This window comes from Heliangelus exortis, chromosome 17, assembly GCF_036169615.1.
Source record: "Heliangelus exortis chromosome 17, bHelExo1.hap1, whole genome shotgun sequence".
Taxonomy (NCBI): Eukaryota; Metazoa; Chordata; class Aves; order Apodiformes; family Trochilidae; genus Heliangelus; species Heliangelus exortis.
In genome coordinates, this window is record NC_092438.1 from 13,824,469 (window position 1) to 13,847,685 (window position 23,217).

Below are 23,217 nucleotides of genomic sequence, written 5' to 3' on the forward strand. Positions count from 1 at the left end.
ATAACAGCAAAATCAACTCATCCCTCACTGTACTCTGTCTCTCATGACTTAGTGTTAACTCTCACTTCTCCTCCCCACTCTACATCTGTAGCTACTAGCAAAATTTTACTATCTCCTATTCCAAGTTCAGGTACCTGAAGCAAAGTTCTCCCCTTCATACACTGTATTATATTTTTCTCAAAAAAAAAAAAAAAAAAAAAAAGAAAAAAGAAAAAGAAAATTGGATAACTAAATAATTCTAGTATTCCAATTTCAGGTATCTGAAGGAAAGAAAAAAAGAAAAGAAAAAAAAAAAAAGAAAATTAGATAACTAAATAATTCTGGTGATCAGAAAATCCTATCCAGAATGCCTTGGACCTGCAACTTCTCCTTAAAAATTTAAGGAAAACTCCAGAAGGAAAGACTGTAGGGGTGAGGACTGCATTACCACAAGAGAAAGCTGAGCTAGACTTCACTTTTAGTTGATAATGGCCCACTATGAAAAGGATGGAAATAAAGCAGCTTCTATGCCCACTCTGGATAAAACAACAGTGGGATTTACAAAATTAAATATTTTCAATTAGATATTGGGGAAAAAAAAAAAAAACACAACCAACCAACCCATCTCTCTACAAGTGTAAAATGCCTGGAGAGGTTACAGAGTCCCTGTCGTTCAAGATCTTCAGAAGAGGCTCAGCAAACATCTGTCAGGACTGACACAGGCAAAGTTGCTCTTGCCTTCAGGCACAGAAGTAGATTAAATGACCCCAAAAGGTGCCTTCCTGTCCTATTTTTTCCCATGACTGTGATATACATCTCTTTTAGGAGGTGATGTACTTCAAGAGCTCCACCATTTGTTTGGGAGCATTTTGCATTTTCAATCTTGTAGGAAAAAAAAAAATAAATAAAAAACAGCAGGACCCGGTGGCTGGAAGTAGAAATAAAGAGAAAAAGAGCCCTGCAATGTCCTGACTGCAAGGGTAATTAAGTGTTCAAACACTATCAGAGAAACTGATGTAATCAAAATTACTTGGATGTTTAAAACAAGCTGAAATATCTTCCAAAAGGTCTGCTTTAAGTCTGAAAGAATTCTGCAGCATGTATATTCAAGAGGACAGACTGAATTAGCATAATCAGCCTCCCTGGCTTCAACATCTTTGGATCAGAAATCCCTCTTCACAGCAAGAGACCTTTCATAAATGAATGTATACATTCCCCTTCTGATTATGCAAATAAAAATAATTTTTAAGAAGATGACAGCAACAACAACAATAGGCTTTCTTACATAAGAGAAATGGCTTTCATCAAAGAGCTTTATAATCAATTTTTAACAAAAATAATCTGTCCTGAGACAGAGAGAAGAACCATTACATGTTCAATTTGATTTTTCCATTTCTGCAGCAGATTATATTCAAATCTCCTGTCCTGTTAGACAACAAAAAGTAACTATTAAAACAAAGTCACCAAGTATTTACACTGGTTTTTTTTTCTGTGGAGGGTAAATAACACTAGCTTCCTCAATATTAGTCTTAAATTGCTATTTAACAAACAACCTCCCCCAGCTCCCCAAAATAAAATTTAAAAAAAGTTTAATTTACTTTATAACTTGTATCCTTTCCTCCAAGAAAACACATTGCTCAAACAGAGTTATATATGCATGCAGAAGAACAAAGAAGGAAATTTAAGCAACACTAAAAATGCATTTTTATCAGTATACCCACAAATTAGTTCTTCAGCTGTAGCCATTAGGTTAGGAAACTACTAAAATTAATGGCATTTTAGACAGAACATTTGTGAAACACTTCACGAGCAAACAGGTATCATTCTCAAGAAATACTTGAAATGCTTGCAAGTATACAGTGTTCCCTAAAAATATGTTATGGATAAAAATATGTCCCATAAAAATATGTTCTGAAGGTGTCTGATTCCCAACTCAAATTCTATTTTTATGCTGTGGATGCTGTATCATAATTTTTTTGCAATGTAATTAAAAAATGGTGCTCAGAAGGTAATTTTAATTAAAATGAAAAAAAAAAAAGCTTATGCCATACTAATAACAGAGCAGTGTTCCAAGTTACATGATAAAGGAAATATTAGGAAACCAACAATGTGAGAGAAATAACACATGCCTAAGGAATACATAAAAAATATGGGGTAAAAAGTGTAATATTACAACAGAGTCACTGCACTGAGATAATGAAGTGTGTGTTGCTGGGTCAGAAAAGTGCTCAGAAAAAGCACAAAACTATGAAATTCAGATTTCACAATGATGCAGTCTGGCTCTAACCCAGGATTACTTTTAAGTGCTTCAGGTACATAACTTCCAGAAGCCAGAAGAGGAAAATCTCTAGACAATTAATTTAATTAACAATCTCCAAGTGTGAAACAGACAGCATCATCCCATCTATCCAGAAGCACAATACCACACAGTTATCAATATTTTAAAATAAAATCTCCCATGTTAAATAAGAGTCACCAAGCATCTCTAGACTACCTCTACCCTTCTTGATCTTCCCTTTTTTATTGGAACCAAGAGAATAAAACCACCTGCCTCAGCATTTTGATATTATTCTGCTAGATGAAGGCTTTTATTAAAAAAATCACCTTGTAGAGGTCCAGGAGATTAAAGAGAAATGTGCAGGCAGAAACCTCCCACCAGGAATATCCTGACCTCAAGCTGACTGCAGAACAACACAGCAAAAGCAAGACAACACTTTGAGTGGACAAGGACCAGAAATTAAGACATTGGCACTACACGAGTTAAAATCAATCATTTTTAGGCATTTATAAAGGCCATGGGCTGCCCAGCAATATTCCAGGTACTCCTCACAAGTCCACCAGCTCCAGAGAACTAATGAAAAGATACTTAGATACTTCAGATTTCTCTTTCATTGGAACCAAGCATATTTTTCAGAAAATAAGTGTCACTTTCCTGCTTTTATGAAATAAAATTAACTGCATTATTATCATCTGTACATGAGACTACAAGCTAAATTTCTCCACATTTCTGCCATGAGTAAAGATAAGTTACTAAATCCTATTTTGACAAAAAAAGATGTTATACAGAGAAATAAGGCCAGAGAAAAACAGAGAACCAGCATTTGCAGATTTCTGTCTTATTGCAGAAAAATAAAATAAGAATCACAGACAGGTTTCAGAGTTCTGCATTCTTCAGAGAACAAGCTGACTGCCCAGCAACTTAGATTCCTTTCACAGACCTGACACAGAGCTTTTTAGGTAATTAAAAGACAGGCATTACATGCCAGAAAAGTGGGGTCTGTCTTGCATGTTTGAGTCCCAATCCCCGTATTCTCACACACACACACAAATAATAAGAAAAAGTAGGAAAAATAAGAAATAAGAAAAAAATAAGAAAATAAGAAAATAACACAAATAAGAAAACCAAAAAAAGAATGATACATATGAAATACCCACTGACATTTTTAGGTCACACACTTTCATACTGTCTGCATGATATTCTGATACAAAAAACCAAAAAACTAAACAAACCAGCCCATAACTGCAGGTTTGGAGATAGCAGGAAAAAAAATGCTTTTCCAGGACAGCAAACTAGAACGTGTTCAGTTACATTAAATATCACAAAACACAAGAATATTTGGTTCTCAACAGCTTTTCCAACAGTTGATGCCATCAAATCACTGGAAATGACAAATTCCACTCCCTGCATAAACACATTACATGCAGGGTTTAAAATTCTGCAGGTTTCCTGTGCTTTCCTCCCTTCATTACCAGGATGCCTCTGAAATCAAAAACTAACTCCCATTTCTGACATAATATGCAAAAAAGAGGAACCCATCCTCCTGTAGTCATCATGATGAGCTGCCTCCATAAAGCTGATTACAGTGACAATTAGATGGAATGTGGAACATTACAAGCCATAATATCCCAAGCTTTTTAAGTCACTTGGCAACATAATACCAAATGCCACTCAGAAATCAGATTTCAAGTGTTAGCAACCCTGAAATTTTCACATTTTCTCCTGGTCTGAAAGTTTCCCTTAAAGACACAGATTGCAGTGCATGGGGACAGCCTCAGAGCTCTCACTCTGTAGGTTTTTCACACAGTGACTCCCAAAATCCTACTGCAGATGAAAGTTGATATAAGGTGCATTTTTTTCCAAAGCTGTTGGGAAAACAGTCAGCAGATTTGGCTCCCAGTCCAGGATGTATACACTGGGCTTAATTGTGCCTAACAATGGCCTTGGCCACTGGAATGCATTTTCAGATGGGAAATGCATATGAACAGCTGTTCCATTTCCCTTCTCCTGATTTTATCTGTTCCTTCATGGAGGAAGGCATTAAAATTAAATCATTCTTTGCTGCAGTAAAATAAAAAAAAACCCTACACACTTCAGTCAATCCAGAGCAGGATCTCAGGTAAAAATGGTACTCTGAGCATCCTACAAATAGAGTTTTTTTCATTTCCTCTAAAAGGGCTTGAGTGTGTTTTAACAACTTCTGCTCATAAAATAAGTCAGCAGAGGAAGAGAGAAGATAATTTCCTTTGATACATTGAGAAATGCTACCATGAAACTGGAGCCATCTATTTCTTGACTTATAGACTGGTTAGTTCTGAAATATTTCTTGGAATCATCAGGATTTCAGGTAACCTTCTAGAAGTAAATCTTGGCACAAACCAGGCAGCTTTTCAACTTAATTGTTGCCAGGTAATGCAAACTTAAAGCCACTTTGTAATAACCCAATTAGTTATTACAAAGTCATAACAAAATAGAAATTAAGACACTGAGGAGCAGAGCTTTTAAGTGTGGGTCAGACTCTACAGAATAAAACTTTCTTGAGAGTTCATGGCTGTTTTGTGCAGAGTTAACATACACTCCCATTCTGCTTTTTGATAGCTCTAAATAGTATTTTTGGAGTTTTTTTAGTAACTGTAGTTAAAATATTCTCATAGGACACTGAAATACAGTTTTAAAGGTTTACTTTCTCACTGTATCTCAAACGTCTGCAAGATAAGATTTTTTTTTAATTATTCAAATAACATTTTTCAGAATAATTCAAAATCAGAGAGAAAGGGAACCTAGCCTAAACCCAGGCGTTTTTGTGTGTCTCAAAACACTAAAAATTTATCAGTTTCATCTAATAATGAACAGCACAACCTGGTCTACTGAAATAAACATTTCCTATGATTTTACAACATCCTCTTTGAAACCAGGTCTGAGAAAAGGGTTACCTGCACACCTCAGGTACAAGAAGCAAGCAAGCAAACAGACTGAATGGAAAATATTTTAACTGAGTTTCTAACCTGAGCTCATGAAACACAAGATAACTTTAAGAGGGTGAATATGTAAAATATTTGTGCCAGCCCCATAGAAATAATTGGTCTATATTTAGATTCACAAGCATATTTTGATATCAGTTGTGTGTTATTTTGCTGAAAGTAACAGAACTTCCAAGTTGTGTCTCCTGGCATCATCTGGCCATCAGAATTCTTATTCCTGATGATTACACGAGTCAGGAAAATAAAACATCAGCTGAAATTCCAGACCCTTGGAAATAGCCATATCAGCTTACTGGCTTCTGGTTAGAGAAGCCAAATTAAATAATAATAATGTGTTATTCAACACATACCATATCATCTGAAATTCATTGATACATCACATGCCAAAGTGTGACAGGAAAAAAATCTGTCTGTTGGATATGAAATGAATTTTTTTTCATTTTTTTCTGAGCTTAGAAAGAAGCTCTGGCTATAACACAAAATTGACCAAGCTGACAGCACACCAGCTCCTGGAGTTTTGTCTTGCTCATCAGAATTATGACACCCATTGATTTCTGAAATAAAGGCTACTGAGACAAAATCAGGGAGATGGAAGGAGAGAACATCCACTTGTTTTTTACTATTTACACACACACAAAAAAATCTTTTTTGTCAATGGGACAGACAGTTTGTGTCATTGGCCCCCCCTCTCTCCCCTACAGGTTGACTCCTGGGGTGTTTTATAAGTGCCTGATCATCAGCAAACAAGGGCAGGTTAAAAGAAAAGAAATTCCTGCACCAGCAATACCAAAAACCTTTCAAGCTGTCTGTAGCCTCTTGAGCAAACGACAGGTTTCACAGAATATATCACTTGATCCATTATCAAAATGAAAAAAAAAATAACCCAAAAAAATCTAAAGTTGTATTTCCAGAGGCTTAAACACATTGATAACTGAATAGTTTTTTCAAAAAAAAAAGGAATACAGACCACATTATCACTATTGCCACCACATAACATCTTCTAATAATAGGACTTTTGATACAGAAGGGAGAAAAATTGTGCTACTCTTTGAGAGGGAATTTTAGATACTGTCTCAAAAACAGAACAGTGTACAGACTCAGATAAAAAGGGACTGAAGCAGTAAACCATTTTAGTCCTCCATACCCAAGGAGCTGGGAGCAAAGCACTGGCAAGAGGAGAACCTTTGCATTTGCAAAGACCCAACACCACAATCAAGCCAGAATTCATCTGCATCTCAAGGAAATCATCTCCTGACTGCATTTCAAAGAGGAAATTTAGCCAATGTACACAGGAATTATTCACTGCAGGCCACTGGATCATAAGCTAAACCACCAGAAACAACTACATAGCACTTCAGGCAACATGGGAAGTATTAAATCCTCTCATCATTTCTATTTTGAAAACATTATTCAAATTAAAACTGCTAAATTTAAAAAGCCTTTTAATGTAAAGTAAACACAACAAGTCCACAAAAAAATTGGAATGGGAGAAATGTGATTTTCTAGGCAGTGTAACACAGTACCATGCACAAGTATTGTGATTGCACTTCCCAGTGCACTGCTTGCACTCCCCAGTACTGCACCAAAACAAGGATTTCACAGCCAGACACAGATGGAGCTGCTGAAGTCATCTGCACCACTACTTTTCACAGCACATTCAAGGCAATTCTCCCACTTAGCCCTTCAAAAAAACCAAGATTGTCCCCAAATTACCCCTTTTCCCCTTGTCAAACACTCTAGTTAACCAGTTATGGAAAATCAGATGCAGAGATTTAATCAAAATATCTTAAGCCTAATTTAAGCTTAATAATGATGTACTTAAAAGCATGGTAATTCCCAGTTTATTAAAATACTTAATCAACAGCAAGCAGTTTCCTACTTGTCCTCTGTTCCTCTTTACCACCACACAAATTCAAAAGGGAACAGAAGCAGAAGAAAAAGTTACAGCTTAGTTGGCTGGCTGAAGTCTTTAACAAGGAGCATAAGCTTAAACATTCTACTGGTCAATGCAGTAAAATTAAAGCATTCATTAAAAATTACTGCTCAGATTCAGAAAAAAACTCCATCTTCCTCCTGTTAAATTTAAAGTACTGAATTTTACATTTTATAGGACTGTCTCTCTAGTTAGAATAGCCCAGTAGACTGAAAAGTAAATCAGCTTTAATAATTTTTATAATAACACCTCTAAACTCCTCCTCTGCTAAATGGAAACTGAGCTACCTAGATCACCTATGTAATAAATAATTTAGCATCCATTATTAAAATGTCATATATGGCACTTGAGTTTTTAAAATATTTTATCATAATACTCCAAGTACCTATTGCAAAGATTTTATATACTTAAAACACTCAAAACTATAAAAAATGAAGATAACATGGAGATTTTTAACTTTTTATTCCACAAAACATTCTGCTTTTCTATGAATTGCAAATATTTGGGTTTTTTTTGATGCTGCGCTTTGTAATTTTAAAGCTCAACAGAATTAATTTAGTTTTTATTCTGAGAAGAGGTAGGACACTGCAGCAGCGAACAGCTCCACTTCCTGACACCAGGGCTCTGTCCCTACATCTTGGACAATGAAATCAACTTTTTCATCTTTTTTTTCATGAACTTTTTCATCTATTTTTTCATCAACTTTTTCATCCTATTGTCTTCACTGTTGAGCTGCACCTAAAGGTTTGCCCATAAGAATGAAATGACAAAACTGGGATATGAATCAAGAGCAGGAAAATTTGCTTTTAAGTGTATTGCCACTTAATGCTTTATGGAGTTTTTTTTTTTTAATCTCACCAGCCAGGAGATACATCATGGTATTTTGGACACAAAATGGACCTTGCTGGACTGCAGTAGCTGCTGTGGTCCTCATGGCAGCATCACTGCAATAACCAATGAAGCCACCTGTGTGCCAAGTCAGAAAACCCACCTAAGGCATCATGCTATTTATCCATCATTTGTACTTTCCTGGGCTTTTTCCTCCTACAGTTCCACTCAGGAGGAAGAAAAAGGGAGAGGAAAAGGTATTTTATTTTTTACATTAAAAATTGTGTTAAGAATACACAAGCAATCATAATACCAACATTCTACTAAGTTTTTTACAGGTGTTTTTATTTATTGGAAAATAAAGCTAAAGCCTGCAAGTATATTTAACATAATTTAATATATTTTGAAATATCTGTATCTCTGGAAAACTACATTTTCTCTCTCTCCATGAACATACAAGTTCAATTTTTCATCATCTCACTCAGACACAGGACCTCAGCAAGAGGACATCCTAAGAGAATACCACATGCAATTGGGGCAATACCCAACTGTTTACCTAAAGTTTTTTCCAGAGATGCATCCAGAGCATTTGCCCTTCTTTTTTTGCCCTAAGTTTCACACATGACACTGTAACAACAACCTGTGGCAAAAGCAAGCAGAAGATGTGGGATAGAGCTTCTGGATGAATTAGGAGGAGAGGCTAGAAAAAGCTGCACATCCAGAGCATAAAGTAAAATAATAGAGAGTGCTTGAAGGTTCAGACACATCCAGTCCTCCTCAGAGGTCTCAGGGCTCTTTTGTGCAACACAAAAGTATTAAGAAACCCAAAGAAGTCCCCCAGATCTCTGTGCAATTCTCTACACTTTTTTCATATGGTGCAAAACTGATGGGAAATCACAGAGAATCCCTAATCTGAAACCCACCCACTTTCTGGAGAATCCAAGCAAATAAAGAAAGGGCAAACTTAGAAGCCTTTAAAATATTAAAAGATCCCTTGCATTTGAAGCCTCAGGGTTGTGGTTCCCATCCTGCAACCTTGTGAAGACCTTTGAATAATGAGTTTATCAAGACATATTTTGAAGAAAATTTCTATTCAAGTTCTGAACATCGTGTTTAGAAGAGAATTATATAAATATGCCTATCAACTGTCCTTTAGAGTATTTATTTTGGAGACTTCATTTAGGTTTACACTGAGAGACAACAAGAATCCCAGTATCTTAAGCTGACTACAGATACTGCAAATGCAGACTGAAACTTGGGGTGAAAAAGTGATTTCAATGTTTAAAGTTCTTGTCTCCCCACAAAGACAGCAACTCAAAACACTCATTTTGGGTTTCAAAGAGCAATTTTTCAGTATAACATCAGTGAGAGGCAGAGGAGAGACTAGAGAAGTATCCATTCAGAGCTCATTTTTCAAATGTACCTGCAAACACACCTATTTTTTGGTAGAACAATTCTTATTCCTTGCCTACTTTAGACCTATGCTAATGGAGTAGCACAGGCCTGGATATATCTTTATAAAGAAACAAAGAAAGAAGGAAGAAAAAAGATAGAAAAAAGGCATCCCAAATTTTCAAAGGGCCCTTTCTTCTAATCTATCTGCTTGGATAATGCATCCAGAGTGGCATTTTGTAATGACAGCAACTTTCCAACAAATCAATAGTTATTTAATTCCCAACAAGCTCTCGAGTCCATTAAACCTGATTACATTCACCCATTTCAGTTGGGTGCAGTTATTTTTCCTACACCGGGCACTTAATCTATAACAGGAACTTATGAGAACTTTCAAAAGCAATTTCAACATCAATCAGCATAGAATGAAAGGCACAATTTGCTTGTAATTATTTATTGGACAGGATGGCACAGGGGCTGATGGGGCTCCAGTGTCCGACCTTCACCCCCAAATTCTAATGGATATCAAGGCTGCTTGATGTGTTCAGGAGCACTCCTGTGCCTCAATGCATAAAAAAGTAGCAGCAGTTTGCATGTCACAAAAGACAATTCCTCAATACCTGATAATTGCTGCTGTGCAATGCTAAATTTTTATTCTAGACCTATGTCTGATATTAAGCTTAAAGCAAAGAACACAACTCAGGGTCTTCAGTTACCGAATGGAACTTTCTACGAGGAAAAAAACCCAATCAAACAGAACAAAAAAAATCCCAAACCCCAATATATTTCATGCTGTGATTGGCCCTCTACCCCATCTAACTGTTGCAGTGAAGAAGAATAATAAAGATCTGCTTCTCCTCCAGACTTCATTTGACTGATCACCAGTATGACAGAAATGCCATAATACACATCCCTTCTGCCCCTCTTCATGCACAGCTCACTATCACCATTTATAGGGTATGCTCTTTTTTTTTTTTTTTTTCCATTTTTTTTTCAGTGCTTGGAAATGTTACTTAAATTATTTCCTTAATGTCTTAATACTTTTTTGATTAATTAGTGTCTTCACGATGTATTAGAAGTCCTAAACCTAACATCAGAGAATTCAGTAGAACCGTTTTCTAATAAAAAGAAAACAAACTCAAAACCAGACAACAACAACAACTACTACTAAATCTAGTAAATCAAAAATCTTGTTAACTAAATCAAGTTAACTTCTTGCCCCAGAGCAAGACCTTACACCTTCTGGTCCCAAAAGAACAAACACAATGTGCATAAACACTCTGTTGAAGGTGACAGATTTCTGCAGACACAAAAACACAAACACCTTTTCATTTAGGGAGAGCCCACCGTAGGAATTAATTTATATTTAACACTATTCATATTTGCTGTGCTAAAACACTTAACCTGAGCACATCATGGTGAGTTACTTTGTCTTATGACCTGCCATGGGAATGCTGACTCCCTCAGAAACTGGAGAGCAAATCCCCTGCCCTGTGGTCAAGCTCGTGAAGCCAAGGCATGAATGTTAAACAGCAGAGAAATCAATACAAGCAAATAGCTCAACTCCACCATTTATTCAGCCATGAGAGCTGTCAATACACAGATTAGGGTGATCCATCTTTTTGATTTCCCACTGTCTTTCCCCTCCCCCCCCCCAACCCCAACCCCGACGACGGGAGAGCTTTTGCCTGTATTAAAAAACGTTTGCTTTCTCAAGCAGAAAAATTCCAGTGATGAGGCTAAGTGCACCAGAGTTAAGTTTGGCTTGTTGGAAGTTGGCCTTGCATTACCTGAACAAGTCCAGCGAAGTAGGGGGCTGCCGGCAGGATCATGGGCACTCCATAGGGCTGCAGCAAAACTCCTTGAGACGACAGCATGCTTTAAGTGACAGTCTAACTCCCACTAAAGCTAAACACATCAAGTGAAAGTTAGGGGGAAAATCTAGATAGCAACTTCTTCCAAACTCAGAGCTAGAACCAAATAACTTCTGCCGGGGGCAAAGCCCACATCAGCTGTAAAAAAAAGAAAAAAACGGACGTCAGCAACTCAACGCACTGGAAATTTTCTTCAGAGACAACAGATAGAGACAACAGCTGCAAACCTGGCTCTCCCAAAAAAGGAGGGAACTATTTTGGGACCAGCTTAAGTAACATGACTAATCGACAGCTCTATCAGTTCAGATTTTTAAGTGCTGTACACATCTAGATCAAATTATGCACAGATCTACCAATTAGAATTAATTTGCCTATCAGTTGTGGCATAGACATGGCAAGAGTAACTATTAGAAGCCATTTAAAAAATAATCAGGTTGATTTAAATAAATATTTCCCTGTATTTATAAGCTGTTAAACAACATTCATGTGAGAGTTTGAACTGAAGTCTGTTACACAGGATACACACTCTGTTTTGATTATCTGTTTCTTGGTTATTTTGAATATTGGAGTAGATAAATGCAAGAACAATACTTCTCTTAATTTAAATTATATTTTAATGGCTTCTCTAGCTTTTCACAGCATCTCTGTTGTTACATTTATCATAGCTTTTTAAAAAAGAATGAGTTTGACCTTTAAAGGATTTCTTATCTGTTCTCCAATTAAACTTACACTCTTAATATAAGAGACAAGAGAGCAAAATGTAGCCTGTTTCTACCCCTAAACAAAACAATTTGCTTTGTAATGTACTACTTGCAAGGCATTCTCTTCCATACCTACATTTTTGGTAACATTTTCACTTTAGAAAAAAACTCATTAACACCTGCTTCATGTGCAATGTGTATTATACTGCAGATTAGTGACAAGAGCTACAAATGAGCAAGATTTTTTAATTCAATAAATAATTAGCTATGTGCTTAAAACTTCATTTCACAAGTAAAAAACTAAAGCAAAACAAAAAATTGAAATAAAAAAAAAAAAAATCTTCTCCCACAGTCTTCGAATAACCAGGGTGCTGCACATGACTAATTTCAGCTCCTTGATTTTCTTGCATAATTACTTTTCCACATAACTAATTGCAGACAAGATTTGATGTGATCCTCAATTATTTAATGTCACATTTGGACCATCAGGAAAGGTTTCCAGTAATTGATTCTCATGTATCACAGCAGCCCTCTTGCAGGATTTAGAACTCTACCACAGCAGCTGCAAAATGTCCCATGGAATTATCAACCTTCTACCATTTCTAACTTTAAATGTTGAATTCTGACCCTTTGTGATGAACTTTTGAGAGACTGACAATGAGGAGAGGATTTGTCAGATGATGAAGTGGTGTTTTCCCTACTTCCATCTCCTGCTACAAACTCCCTTCACTTTTCTGATGGGGATAATGTCTGCACTGCTTAGCTGACTATGATTAGTTATTAATCATATTTCTTGCTCTTTTCTCATTAAGGAACAGAACCCTGCAGTTTAATTATTAAACACACACTAGGCTGCCACGCCATGGGTTTTGCCAAAAAGATTTTCATAAATTTCAGTGCAAACTCAGTTATTAACTTTCATAAAAATATATATATTCCTTGTGTTCATATATAAGAGAAAATGAGCTGTTATTACATCTCATTTATATATAGCTTGTTTATAAATAAATTATAATTTTAACTTTTATTTATATTGATGGACCATAGTGAGCTGCATTTGAAGAGAAAGATTTCTTTTCCCTAAGAAAGTACATTATAAAATGGATTCTGCAGGCTTTACTCAAATTACTCCAGTGGGACAATTGACAAACACAAGGATTGTTAAATTGCTTTATAAAACACTTCTTTTTTTTTTTTTTTCCCCTTTCTTTTTCTTTCTGTATGTGTGTACCTGATAAGATGTTAGAAAACCTAAAGAGGAAGATGATTTGTAGAGGGAAGCATAAGCTTAAGGGAAGCTTTTCTGTGATCTGTTCCAGGACAGGTTTTGCCTAACATTTTCATTAATTATTTTGGCACAAGGCAGCATCTGATGAAATTTCCTGATGACAAAGTTGGTAGGTAATATCAAGAGTGAGAATGGTAAGAATATCATAGAGAAAGAATTGTTCAACCTTACGGACTGCACTAAAAGCAAGAGGATGAAAGGCAATAATACAAATTGTAAAGAAAAATGAGCTGCTGCTAATAACAGAAAATTCAGCAGGAAGAAAAGCAGGACCTCACTGCATGCCTTTAAGGCATCTGAGCTGCTAGTGTGATGCAAATATGAAAAGTACCACTATTTCTTGTATATTTTTTTATCTCAAATTCAACTACAGCAGCTGTAGTGAAACGTTTTTGTGTTGTTGAGGGGAAAGGAATGAGTGCACTGTAAATGTAGGAACCTAAGAAATTTTCACTGGCTTATCCCAGCAAAACTATCTAGGAGAGGGAAGAAAACAGTAGGAGAAAGAGAGTGCTTAAGCAAAAGAAAATCCCGACACTAAAAATCAAATAAAAACTAGTTATTAATAAATTTAGGCTTAAAATAATTTATTAATTTTTTTTACTTATTTTGAAAATTAATATTTTGATGTCGGCTTCGTGAAGGTCTAGAATAGCCTTGCAAAGAGAGAAAAAAAGAAGAGCTTTTAAAAGAAAATGATGCCAACAGTAGTGGGAGACTGAACTCAGCAACTCAGAGGAGGACCCTTCCAGTCCTTAGCAAGCAGTATAAACATCATTCCAGATTAATGAAAATATCAAATGTATTCATTTGAAAATCATTGAAAATCATGAAAATCATTCACGTTAACTACATCGCAGATTATGAAATACAAAAATAAAGGTGGAAAAGAGACTGTAATTACCTGTTTTAAGGAGAGGCTGCTTTGCTTGCCTCACTATAACAACATGCTTCTAAATGTATAGCTGGATGGCACTCCAGATCCAAGCTCTGCCTTTCTGGTTGGGCTCTTTGATGCTGTCCCATGTGTGCACCAGCTACCTAAGTTCGCACAAACCTCTGTGAATCAAAACCACAGAAGTACAACACAGCTTTACTCACATCTCCTCCCCGTGCCAAACCCCTGAACTTAGGCCAAGGCAACTACATCAAGTTTCACCAATTTCCACCGAGACATTTCTTCTCCCTCCCAGCCACACAACAAGGAAATTTGTCTCTAGTTTTGTATTTTTTTGTTTTTTTTTTTAACAGTTCACTGTTAGTTAGCAATAATGGTCACTCCTGTTCTGCAGGGATATATTGAATACCTGAAATTTGACCACAAAGAGTGCTGAGGACTCAGAGAACAAGCCAGAAGAGTATTAAATATGTCAATATTTCTGTTTTGCTTTTGCAAGATGTCCAGCTTGATTAAGGCTAAGCATGACCTTAAATGTTTTTGCTAGGACAAAGGCAAAATGGTGAGTAATAAATATACACATCAATCACCAGGCTGAAGCCACTGATGGTGACAGCACTCACTTCCTGCCTACTCCAGGATTTTCACTTCTTGCAAAAAATTAACTGTGTATGTGGGTGGAAAAAGAGATCATCTATTTTAAACAACTATACAGCTTTCACTTCCATTACATTCTAGAAAATTATAGCGTTGTTAGAAAAAAAAATATCATGCCAAGTCATTTTTAAGTATGTTAATGGAGGGCACATTTCTTTGAGTTGATTTTCCATTAGAAATTTTCAAGATTTTCTGAAAGTGAAAACATTTTTAAAGTGAACGGGAGGAGAAAAGAACAAGACAAGAGACAAGCACCAGTTTTTCATATAAAATACATACACACAATTAAAATATACAATTTAATTTCTGCATAATTTTGTTAAAAGGCAGGTATTTCTAAAAATGAATCTGCAGTTTAAAAAATTATCAGCAGTTTAAGAATTTAGTCACACTGGACTGAAAACTCCCAGGTGATACACCTTGAATCATAGCTTAAATCCCATGCATTATACACCTTTTAAAAACTTGTCTATTAAAGATTATTTTTGCACCAATAGTGCAATGTATTGTTTGAACTGATTAACATAAGTGACTGTAATTATTCTACACAGGAACTGATGGAACAATCAAACCTCCAAAATGCAACAGAGTTATGAACTTGTCTCCTAGAGAGAAGCTGGGTTTAAAGGTGAAAGGATAGGTTAAGCAAGCTAAAGTAGCAGTAGAAGGTCACAAAATATTTAAGTATTCCAGGCCCAGTCTGGATGGATGCACACAGAAAGAACTCAAGCCAGAAATACACCTGAAAACTACACACTCAGGCAGAACACAAAAAAAATGACAATTATGCAAGAGAGGCCTTGATGCCACCTGAATAAAACACCTAAACGGCTCATTCAGCAATCACCAAAATGTTCTCCCATGCAAAAGGAAATGCCTAATTTTGCTATGGTTCAAGGTACAAAAAGACTTAAGCAACTTCCCTGAAGTTCTCAGAGGGAGTTTTCATTCTCTCTGCTCTGGAACAAATTCTCTGCCTGGAAAAGGCAGATCCCTGAAATGCCAGGCACCAGCCAATCAATCATGCAGGACATCAGAAGTCATCTATTTAGACAATCTTTCTGCCAAATAATTAATTCATCTTAAATGGTTATATCTGGTCCAAAACACCACAAACAGTGGTTCTTCCAAATGCTCTACGACACCAACAAACTTCAAACAATCTCTGCTTCCTCCCAACATTGGCCTAACTTTCCCATCTCACAGACCATAAATAATTTAGGTACCACTTTGGCACCATCCTGATAGTTTATGCTATGTCATATTTGTTTCCTTCAAGCTTCTCTTCAAGTCTCCTGCTTTCCAGTCACCATTCCTCTTCTCGTAATGCTCTCCATTTTCTCTTTAGGATTTCTCAGTGGTTTTCCGGGAAAGGAAAATTCAGAACTAAGAGGATGAAGTAGTTTCTAAGACTCCTAGCAGTTTCCATCATCCACAGCAACTCCAGATTATTATCCTTAAAAAAGCATTAGGGAATCAGTACCGTGGATGTTTTGCACCAGAAGCTGAGCTGAATTGATCAGTAAGGTGACCCAGGCGTTAAATAAAATATTGGCAGATCAAAAAAAAAAATGTTCTGCATGTCTTTCCCCACCCTTCCAACCATGACTGCTGCCTCTTTTACAGTTACTACACTTGTCTTCCAAAGACCATTTCCACCTTTCTGGAAAAAAAAACAACTGGGCCAAAAAGCTTTCCAAGGGCACCAGAAGCACTTTCCTGAGCAAAGCTCCAAGTACCAACTCCCCAGCCAACTCCTATTACACTTCAGAGCTGAAGCAAAATACAACAAGGATATAGTGACTTTTAAAGTAGAAATCTAACATAATACAAATCACAGATATTTACTGATCTCATCCTGATAAAAGTACAGTGGAAGTACAGTCTGGCAGTGGATGCTCCCAGAATTTGAGCTTATAAAGCATCTCCATTTACACTACTGTACAGGGCAGTATAAAGCAGTTATTTACAACTGGGAGTCCCCAGCTTTTTCAATGGTTGAGGGATACAGCAGATGTGTATTAACTCATTTTTCTTCTGAAATACAAGATCCTATCTCAATAGCACATTAACAGATTCCTTCAATCAGAAACTAACAATGCTTCAGTTGCTCTGCAATTAATTTTCTAGCTTTTTTTTTTTTTTTTTTTTTTTTTAAGTATACAGCAGTCACAAATTTAGGGACTTCAAAGAAAAAGATAAATCAGAGCTCTAGACAGAATCACCTCACACAAAAACTTTGGAAGCATGTTTGGGAAACAGTTTTCTAGCCCTAGGAGAAAAAAAAAAAAATCAAGATTTTCATATTTTAAAACTGTCTTACACTATTTGAAGTGCAGCATCTCAGCAAACGTGGGTCTCTGAGTACACAGCCAATCCTTTTTGTTTGCACTGACTCTTCCAACTTCCTTTTTTTTGTTGTCAGCATCATGCACTGATTCATCTGTTATCTTTTTGACTAAAGAATGACATGTTTACTTCATGTTTCTTTTGGAATGCTCCCACAAAGATCACTTCTCTTTTCCCTCCTTGCATTGCCCAACAACACATCCTTTTAGTACCTCAGCAGCTATATGGTACTTGTCATCACCTTCCAGGGCTCACTTCAGCCTACTCCTACCCCAGCTACTACTGAGAGCAACTGCAAGAGTACCATCTTCTTCATCTTCCCTCATATATTGTTACAGTCCTTCACCTTCTAACCACAGTCAAAATGGCATCAGTGCTTTCCCTGTAATTTCCTGAAACCAAGTGAAAAATTCCTGTAAATATCTATAAATATTCTCTTCCAGCCCATAAAACTTCCTCTTGCCAGAATGCCAGAAAAAAAAGCAATGGCTGAGGGATGAAGTGTCTGCTGAGTAGGATGATGACCCTTATCTCTCTTCCAGTTCAACTCAGCTCTACATTTGTGTCCATCTTAGACTGCAAATTACTTTTGATGAGAAATGTATCTGGTAAAAAATCACCAGCTATAACAATAATATGTAAGAACACACACCCTTCAAAAGGTATAGATCTACTTAGCCTCACTTTTTCAGGAACATGCAAAGGCAGAGGTTTTTATATGAAGGGTTTGGCCTCTTATGCATCCTTAGAAACCTTCAGTTCCTGCTTAGACTGGATTGCTAGAGACACACATTTGTTGTGCCCTGATAGCAGTGATTTACCCTTCAGTGAGTCACAAACTATATTCACTTACAGAGGTGATAAATTTCTGCCAAAGAGGTGAAACATTAAAAACCAGAGTTAAGTGATATGGCTGGACTTCCCTTTGGCTACCCCAGAAACCTAAGGACCTGTCCCTATCCATACACACCATGGCACAAAGGCAGAGAAATCCTCCCTCAAACAAAGAAAATACTGGATAGCTAAAAGTGCCTTTTGGCTACCAGGTACTTTCATAGGAATTAGAAAGATTCTGAATCACAAGATTTGTCCTTTTGTGCCAGCATTTGTGTTAAAATTAAAGCAGGACAAATCTAGGAATTTTAGTTATTGAATGTGCCAGGGACTGAACTAGGAAGGATAACATTAGAGTATACAAGAAATCACACACAATCATCTAAAAAACCCTCACACATTTAACAAGAGTTGATTTTGCCACGTGTACAGTAGTCCTACATCACTATTTTTTTCACAACCCTGAAGAAGTGTTGCAAAGGAGTTCACTGTGTCTGTTACATCTTACCTAGCTCCATACTGGCTTTAATTACTAATTCCTATCAGCTGAATAGTGCATGAAAATCAGCAGTATTTTTATTGTTGGCTTCTTTCACAACAAACTCTTTCCTGTCTCCAAGCTACTTCACATTTCTTTCACTACTCTGCCCTTGAGTTTATCAGCCAGCCTTAAAAACTGGAGATAAGCCTCCAATCTATATGAAGTTAAGCAGTTTTAAAATCTTGTATGAAATGTGGAGCAGCCACTTTCAGGATGTCATGCTTGTTTGACATCATGGAATCACACAAAAGACTGAAAATTTCATACATCTTCCCAGGGCAGAAGTTACAAGGAGAATCATACACATCTTTATTTTTTAAAATTTCAGGTTATAGATGTGTATTTTACAATACACTACGAACATATTTTCATATATCTGCCTTAATCTTATTCATATATCCTTCCTTTTTGTACAGTGGATGTAGGATGCCCAAGAACTATGTATTTTTGCATGAATTTTGCCAACAATTTTCCCCTCGGGGTACTTTCAATTGCAAATACAGACCAGAAGCAACAAAATACAATTTTCCTTGCAAATCAGGAACAAACTGACTTCTAATCAATACCCACTCTTACTGATTCTTATTGATAACCCCCAGAAATGCCCTGATAGATTATATTCCATTCCACAAAGGAATTTTGCCAGTCCCAGATCACACAAACAGTTTCACTCTTAGTTCGTGGCTTTCTTCTTGTTGACACCACCATGCATAAAACAGGATCTCAGGAATATAAGAGTGTGTTTTGCAACAAAAAAACCCACCAAAAGCCACCTGCCTGTCACTGTCATCTACTGGGCTTTGGTTGTGTGGGGATGATAGACAGCCACACATTTTTATTGCCAAATCTGGTCAAACAGACTTCTTTTTATTGCTTTAGTCAAGCTACTCTACTGTATCCCAGGAAGTTACAACTTCTTGACCTCAATTAGCACATTTATTCCTCACCAGACTACAGTTTTCCTTTGTTTCCCTTGGGAACACCAGAGGAACACCATGAGGATCTTTCAGTACAACTTCACCCCCATAGCACACGTGGGATTTGCTGACAAGTAACAGCTCCTCAGTACCCTGAGTGAAGTTCTTGTTAAAAGGACTGCACGGTGAACCAGGAGATGGGATTAAATCATGCTTGCTGCCTGGATAAATACATCATTCAAGCACCCTCCTCTGCTAAGTGCAATGGTTTGATTGGAGTTACAGACACAGGGTGGATATCCTCAGTGAGCAGGGTGCCTTGGAGAAATAACCTATTCCCACCCCAGAATAATAAAGCCCCTGCAGGTCTCCAAAGGGATCAGAGGGAATTTCTGTACAGAAATGACAAGTTTCATATTCTCCAGAGATAAAACATCAAGACTTGAAGGCATTAGATGTACTGCAAGCTATAATTCAGCTCTCTTCAAGACATCAGCACTGGTTTTTAAGTCCTGAAGTTGAGCCAAGCACTGGAGGCTGGCAGGATTTGGCTGAAAGCATTAGAAGGGAGCCGAGAGGAAGTTTGCTTCCAAATCTGAATACCACAAAGTTAAGAAAGCTTTTTCAACTTGCTATCTGAAGTCATTTCAGCCTCATAGGTATCTCCTAAGGCAACTGTTTGGAGACACACTTAATCCCAAATTCAGCAATTCTGCCAACAGGCTGCACAGCAGAGGGATAAGTGCTTTTTCCTGGGGTAGGGCAGAGCTCTTGTGCCAGCAGCCTAGGTCAGGGTGAGTGGAATTGCTCTGGTAATATCTGCAGGCTCCTTCCTATAAACAGCTGAGACACAAGAAAACTGCTTTGGAAGAATAAAGTTGCCTGGATTAAGCTTCAACAAAACTTCCAGGTAATACAGCAAATAAATCTCACCTGAAAGAACTGTATCGTGTTTTTTCCCACCCTTTTCCCAAGACCCCTTAAACAATTTTCTACTTATTCATTCTACATTCCAGCATTAAGTAATCATTCAATCAAATAGATTATTTTCTTCTGTAACCACAGTGGACCAGGGAAGGTTCAGGCTGATGTTAGGAAATATTTTTTCATGAGAGGGTTGTCAGGCATTGGGATGGCCCAGGACAGTGGTGGAGTCACCATCCCTGGAGGCATTTATAAGGCATTTGGAGCTGGTCCTAAAGGACAGGGTTTAGGAGTTGACTGTGGTGTTGGTCAAAGATTGGACCTTGGAGGTCTCTTCCAACCTAAATATTCTGTGATTCTATGCCAGAGCTTTTTCTATCATCCAATTATAAACTCTTACTTTTTGTAAAATCTGTTTGATATTAGAAGAGAATACAGAAAGGATTTTAATCTCACTTTCATTTAAGTTTTAATCAACCTTTGTCAGTGCCCTTGGAGCACACCAGCAATTTACACCAGGTGTAAATTCTCACTAAGAAGAGGGATGACAGAAGAGGATTATTTCTACTTTAATAAAATTGGTAATTTAGCTGATATTAAGGTTATTAGCTGGATACAAGTAGGATTTTATTGCTGCAGGAAATAAGACAAAGGAGAAGTAGTGTCCTTCTAAGCCCTGGGATGTGCCGAGTTCTCCTGCAGTGCCAGATGGGATGACCAAACACCACACAATTTAACTCAGACTCTGACTGAGAGCATCTCACCTTTTCAAGATATTTCAGCTGTCATTTGTCCCTAACCAGAAAAAAAAAAAAAAAGTCCATGGTACTGTTTAATAAACAAGCAAAACACCCAAAGCCTTTTTACTGAACACCAGGAACAAATCAAAGTAAGAGAGAAGAATTCCAAAGGCTTCAAATGCAGATTTGCAAGCAACAGCTACACGCAGGTGTAGCTCTGTTACAGTCTACAGTGGCAGCTCAACAGTCATGAAAATACTACAAACCCAGGTTTTCCTTAAACTTTTCTAATGATTAATTTTCATTAGTGTCTGGAAATTTTTTTTTGTTTAAGGTAATCACAACTGCACACTGTGGAGCTGGAATTTTTAAGTCATTTCCCTCAATCCATTCAGCAGACATCACTGCTGCTTCAAGAAACTTCAAACAGGTGACAGATACATAAAAATAAAATTAAAAAATTCCAAAGCAATGATGAAACAAGTGCTCTTGCAAGAGAAAATCCATTTGTACAAGGGTCAAGTTCAACAATGTTGTCTCTTTGCTTGCACAGCTTCACTTAGAGCAGAGGAAAACCAAGGGGTTGTTGTGCTGTGAATAAGATCCGAGAGGAAAATCAGGTTGAGCGTTGCCTTCCTCAAGTGATGCTCTAACAGCAGTGTGAACTTTAGCTCAAAAATAATTCCAGGTAACTAATAATTATCTTGCAATCAGTGAAAGATCATCAGCAATGAAGGAAAGTTAATACACACATGGAATTTTTTGTATTGGCATTCACAACTCGGGAGCATTATTTAAATACAAAATGTTTGGTGAAATCGATTCAGCAGTGGTGAAATAAACTCAAGTCACAAATTATAACCTAGAAATTCCCTATTAAAGGAGAACTGCCTGAGATCATCATGTTTTGAAATGGAGCAGCATTTATTCCACGAAAAATAAAGGATTATTGTGCAACTAGTTGACAGCTAATTACATAATGTACCTTTACAAAATTACATAATATGGGTGCAGGTTCTTTTCCTTTTTTCTGTGTGAAAAAGAGATTGTTTAATAAGCCATCAAAGCTATTCAGAAAGCGAGGAAACAATAGAGCAGATGTTGACTGTTGTCTTGTGCCTTCACAGACATAATTAAATACAATGAAACCCTCATGTACCCAAATAAGAGAGGACAAACAAATAAAAAAAAAAAAATGGTACTCTGTAAACAAACTTCATTTACTGGGCAACTGTCTTTTTATTCTGCAATATTTAAATCAGGGATGAAAATGGAAAGTAAGATATTCCTCTGCCTTCAGAATACAGAAAAAAGCTAGAAACAAAAATATTCCTCCTACTAGTTAGCAGTTTTACCTTCTGCAGTGCTGGGTCTCTCAGAACCAGGAGGGAACCACAAAAAAAAGGAAAAAAGCCAAGACAGAGCAGTCACATTTTCTATAAGTAAAATCTATATGAATCAAGAACTCTGATTCAAATAAACTAAAACCACTGTTCAGGGTGTGCAGTACGAAGGCTGAAGATTCCCCCAGAAAGCCAAATTCCCTTTAGCTGCAAAACACCTTCCATTAATTATTTTTCACCTGACACCATCCCTCTCCCCCTTTTGTAACGGAGTTTGAGTAGAGACTGGATTCCTTAGGTATAAAACCAAGTGTTTATTTTCTGGGAGAGTGTCCCAAAACTCTTTAATCCTCTATTCCACACCAGAATTTTAGAGGTTTTTTTTTTGAAAACCATCTTCTTCTGTTCTATAATCAAATGTAGATACCAATTTTCTTTTGTAGCATCGGTATTAATCCACTATTTGAAAAGAATTACTATGTAAATTAACACAAAATTAAGTACCAAATGCTGCAGATGCTATTAGGAAACAAAGTTTCCAGATTAAAAAAAAAACAAAACAAAACACTTTGAAAATTAACATTTGCATTTCTTTCCAAAGAACATAGAAGCATATTTTTACGAATAAAAATTGTTTTAGAATTATAAATGCTTTAATAAGTGTTAAGCTTTTCATTTTAGATAAAGAATACAAAATGGTTTTGTTTACTGATAGCATGTTCTGTCCTTATATTTAGTTATTTCTAAGAAGACAGACTAT

The 23,217-nt window shown here is 36.7% G+C and overlaps 1 protein-coding gene across 33 annotated transcripts in view; it reads right to left on the bottom strand.

The window, feature by feature from the left end:
• The window catches only part of RBFOX1 (RNA binding fox-1 homolog 1), a 597,988-nt gene that overhangs the window by 199,188 nt on the left and 375,583 nt on the right, over window positions 1-23,217 (bottom strand). For 8 of the 33 annotated variants that reach the window (XM_071760505.1, XM_071760522.1, XM_071760534.1 and 5 more), the window contains exons 2-3: window positions 14,159-14,313; window positions 11,182-11,403 (exon numbers count right to left, since the gene is read on the bottom strand). The exons of 24 other annotated variants lie outside the window; for them this stretch is intronic. In XM_071760505.1, the coding sequence (XP_071616606.1) occupies window positions 11,182-11,268 (87 nt within the window). In that variant the 5' untranslated portion in view covers window positions 11,269-11,403; window positions 14,159-14,313. The remainder of the gene's footprint in view (window positions 1-11,181; window positions 11,404-14,158; window positions 14,314-23,217) is intronic. One more of the 33 variants, XM_071760506.1, reaches the window with a different exon arrangement.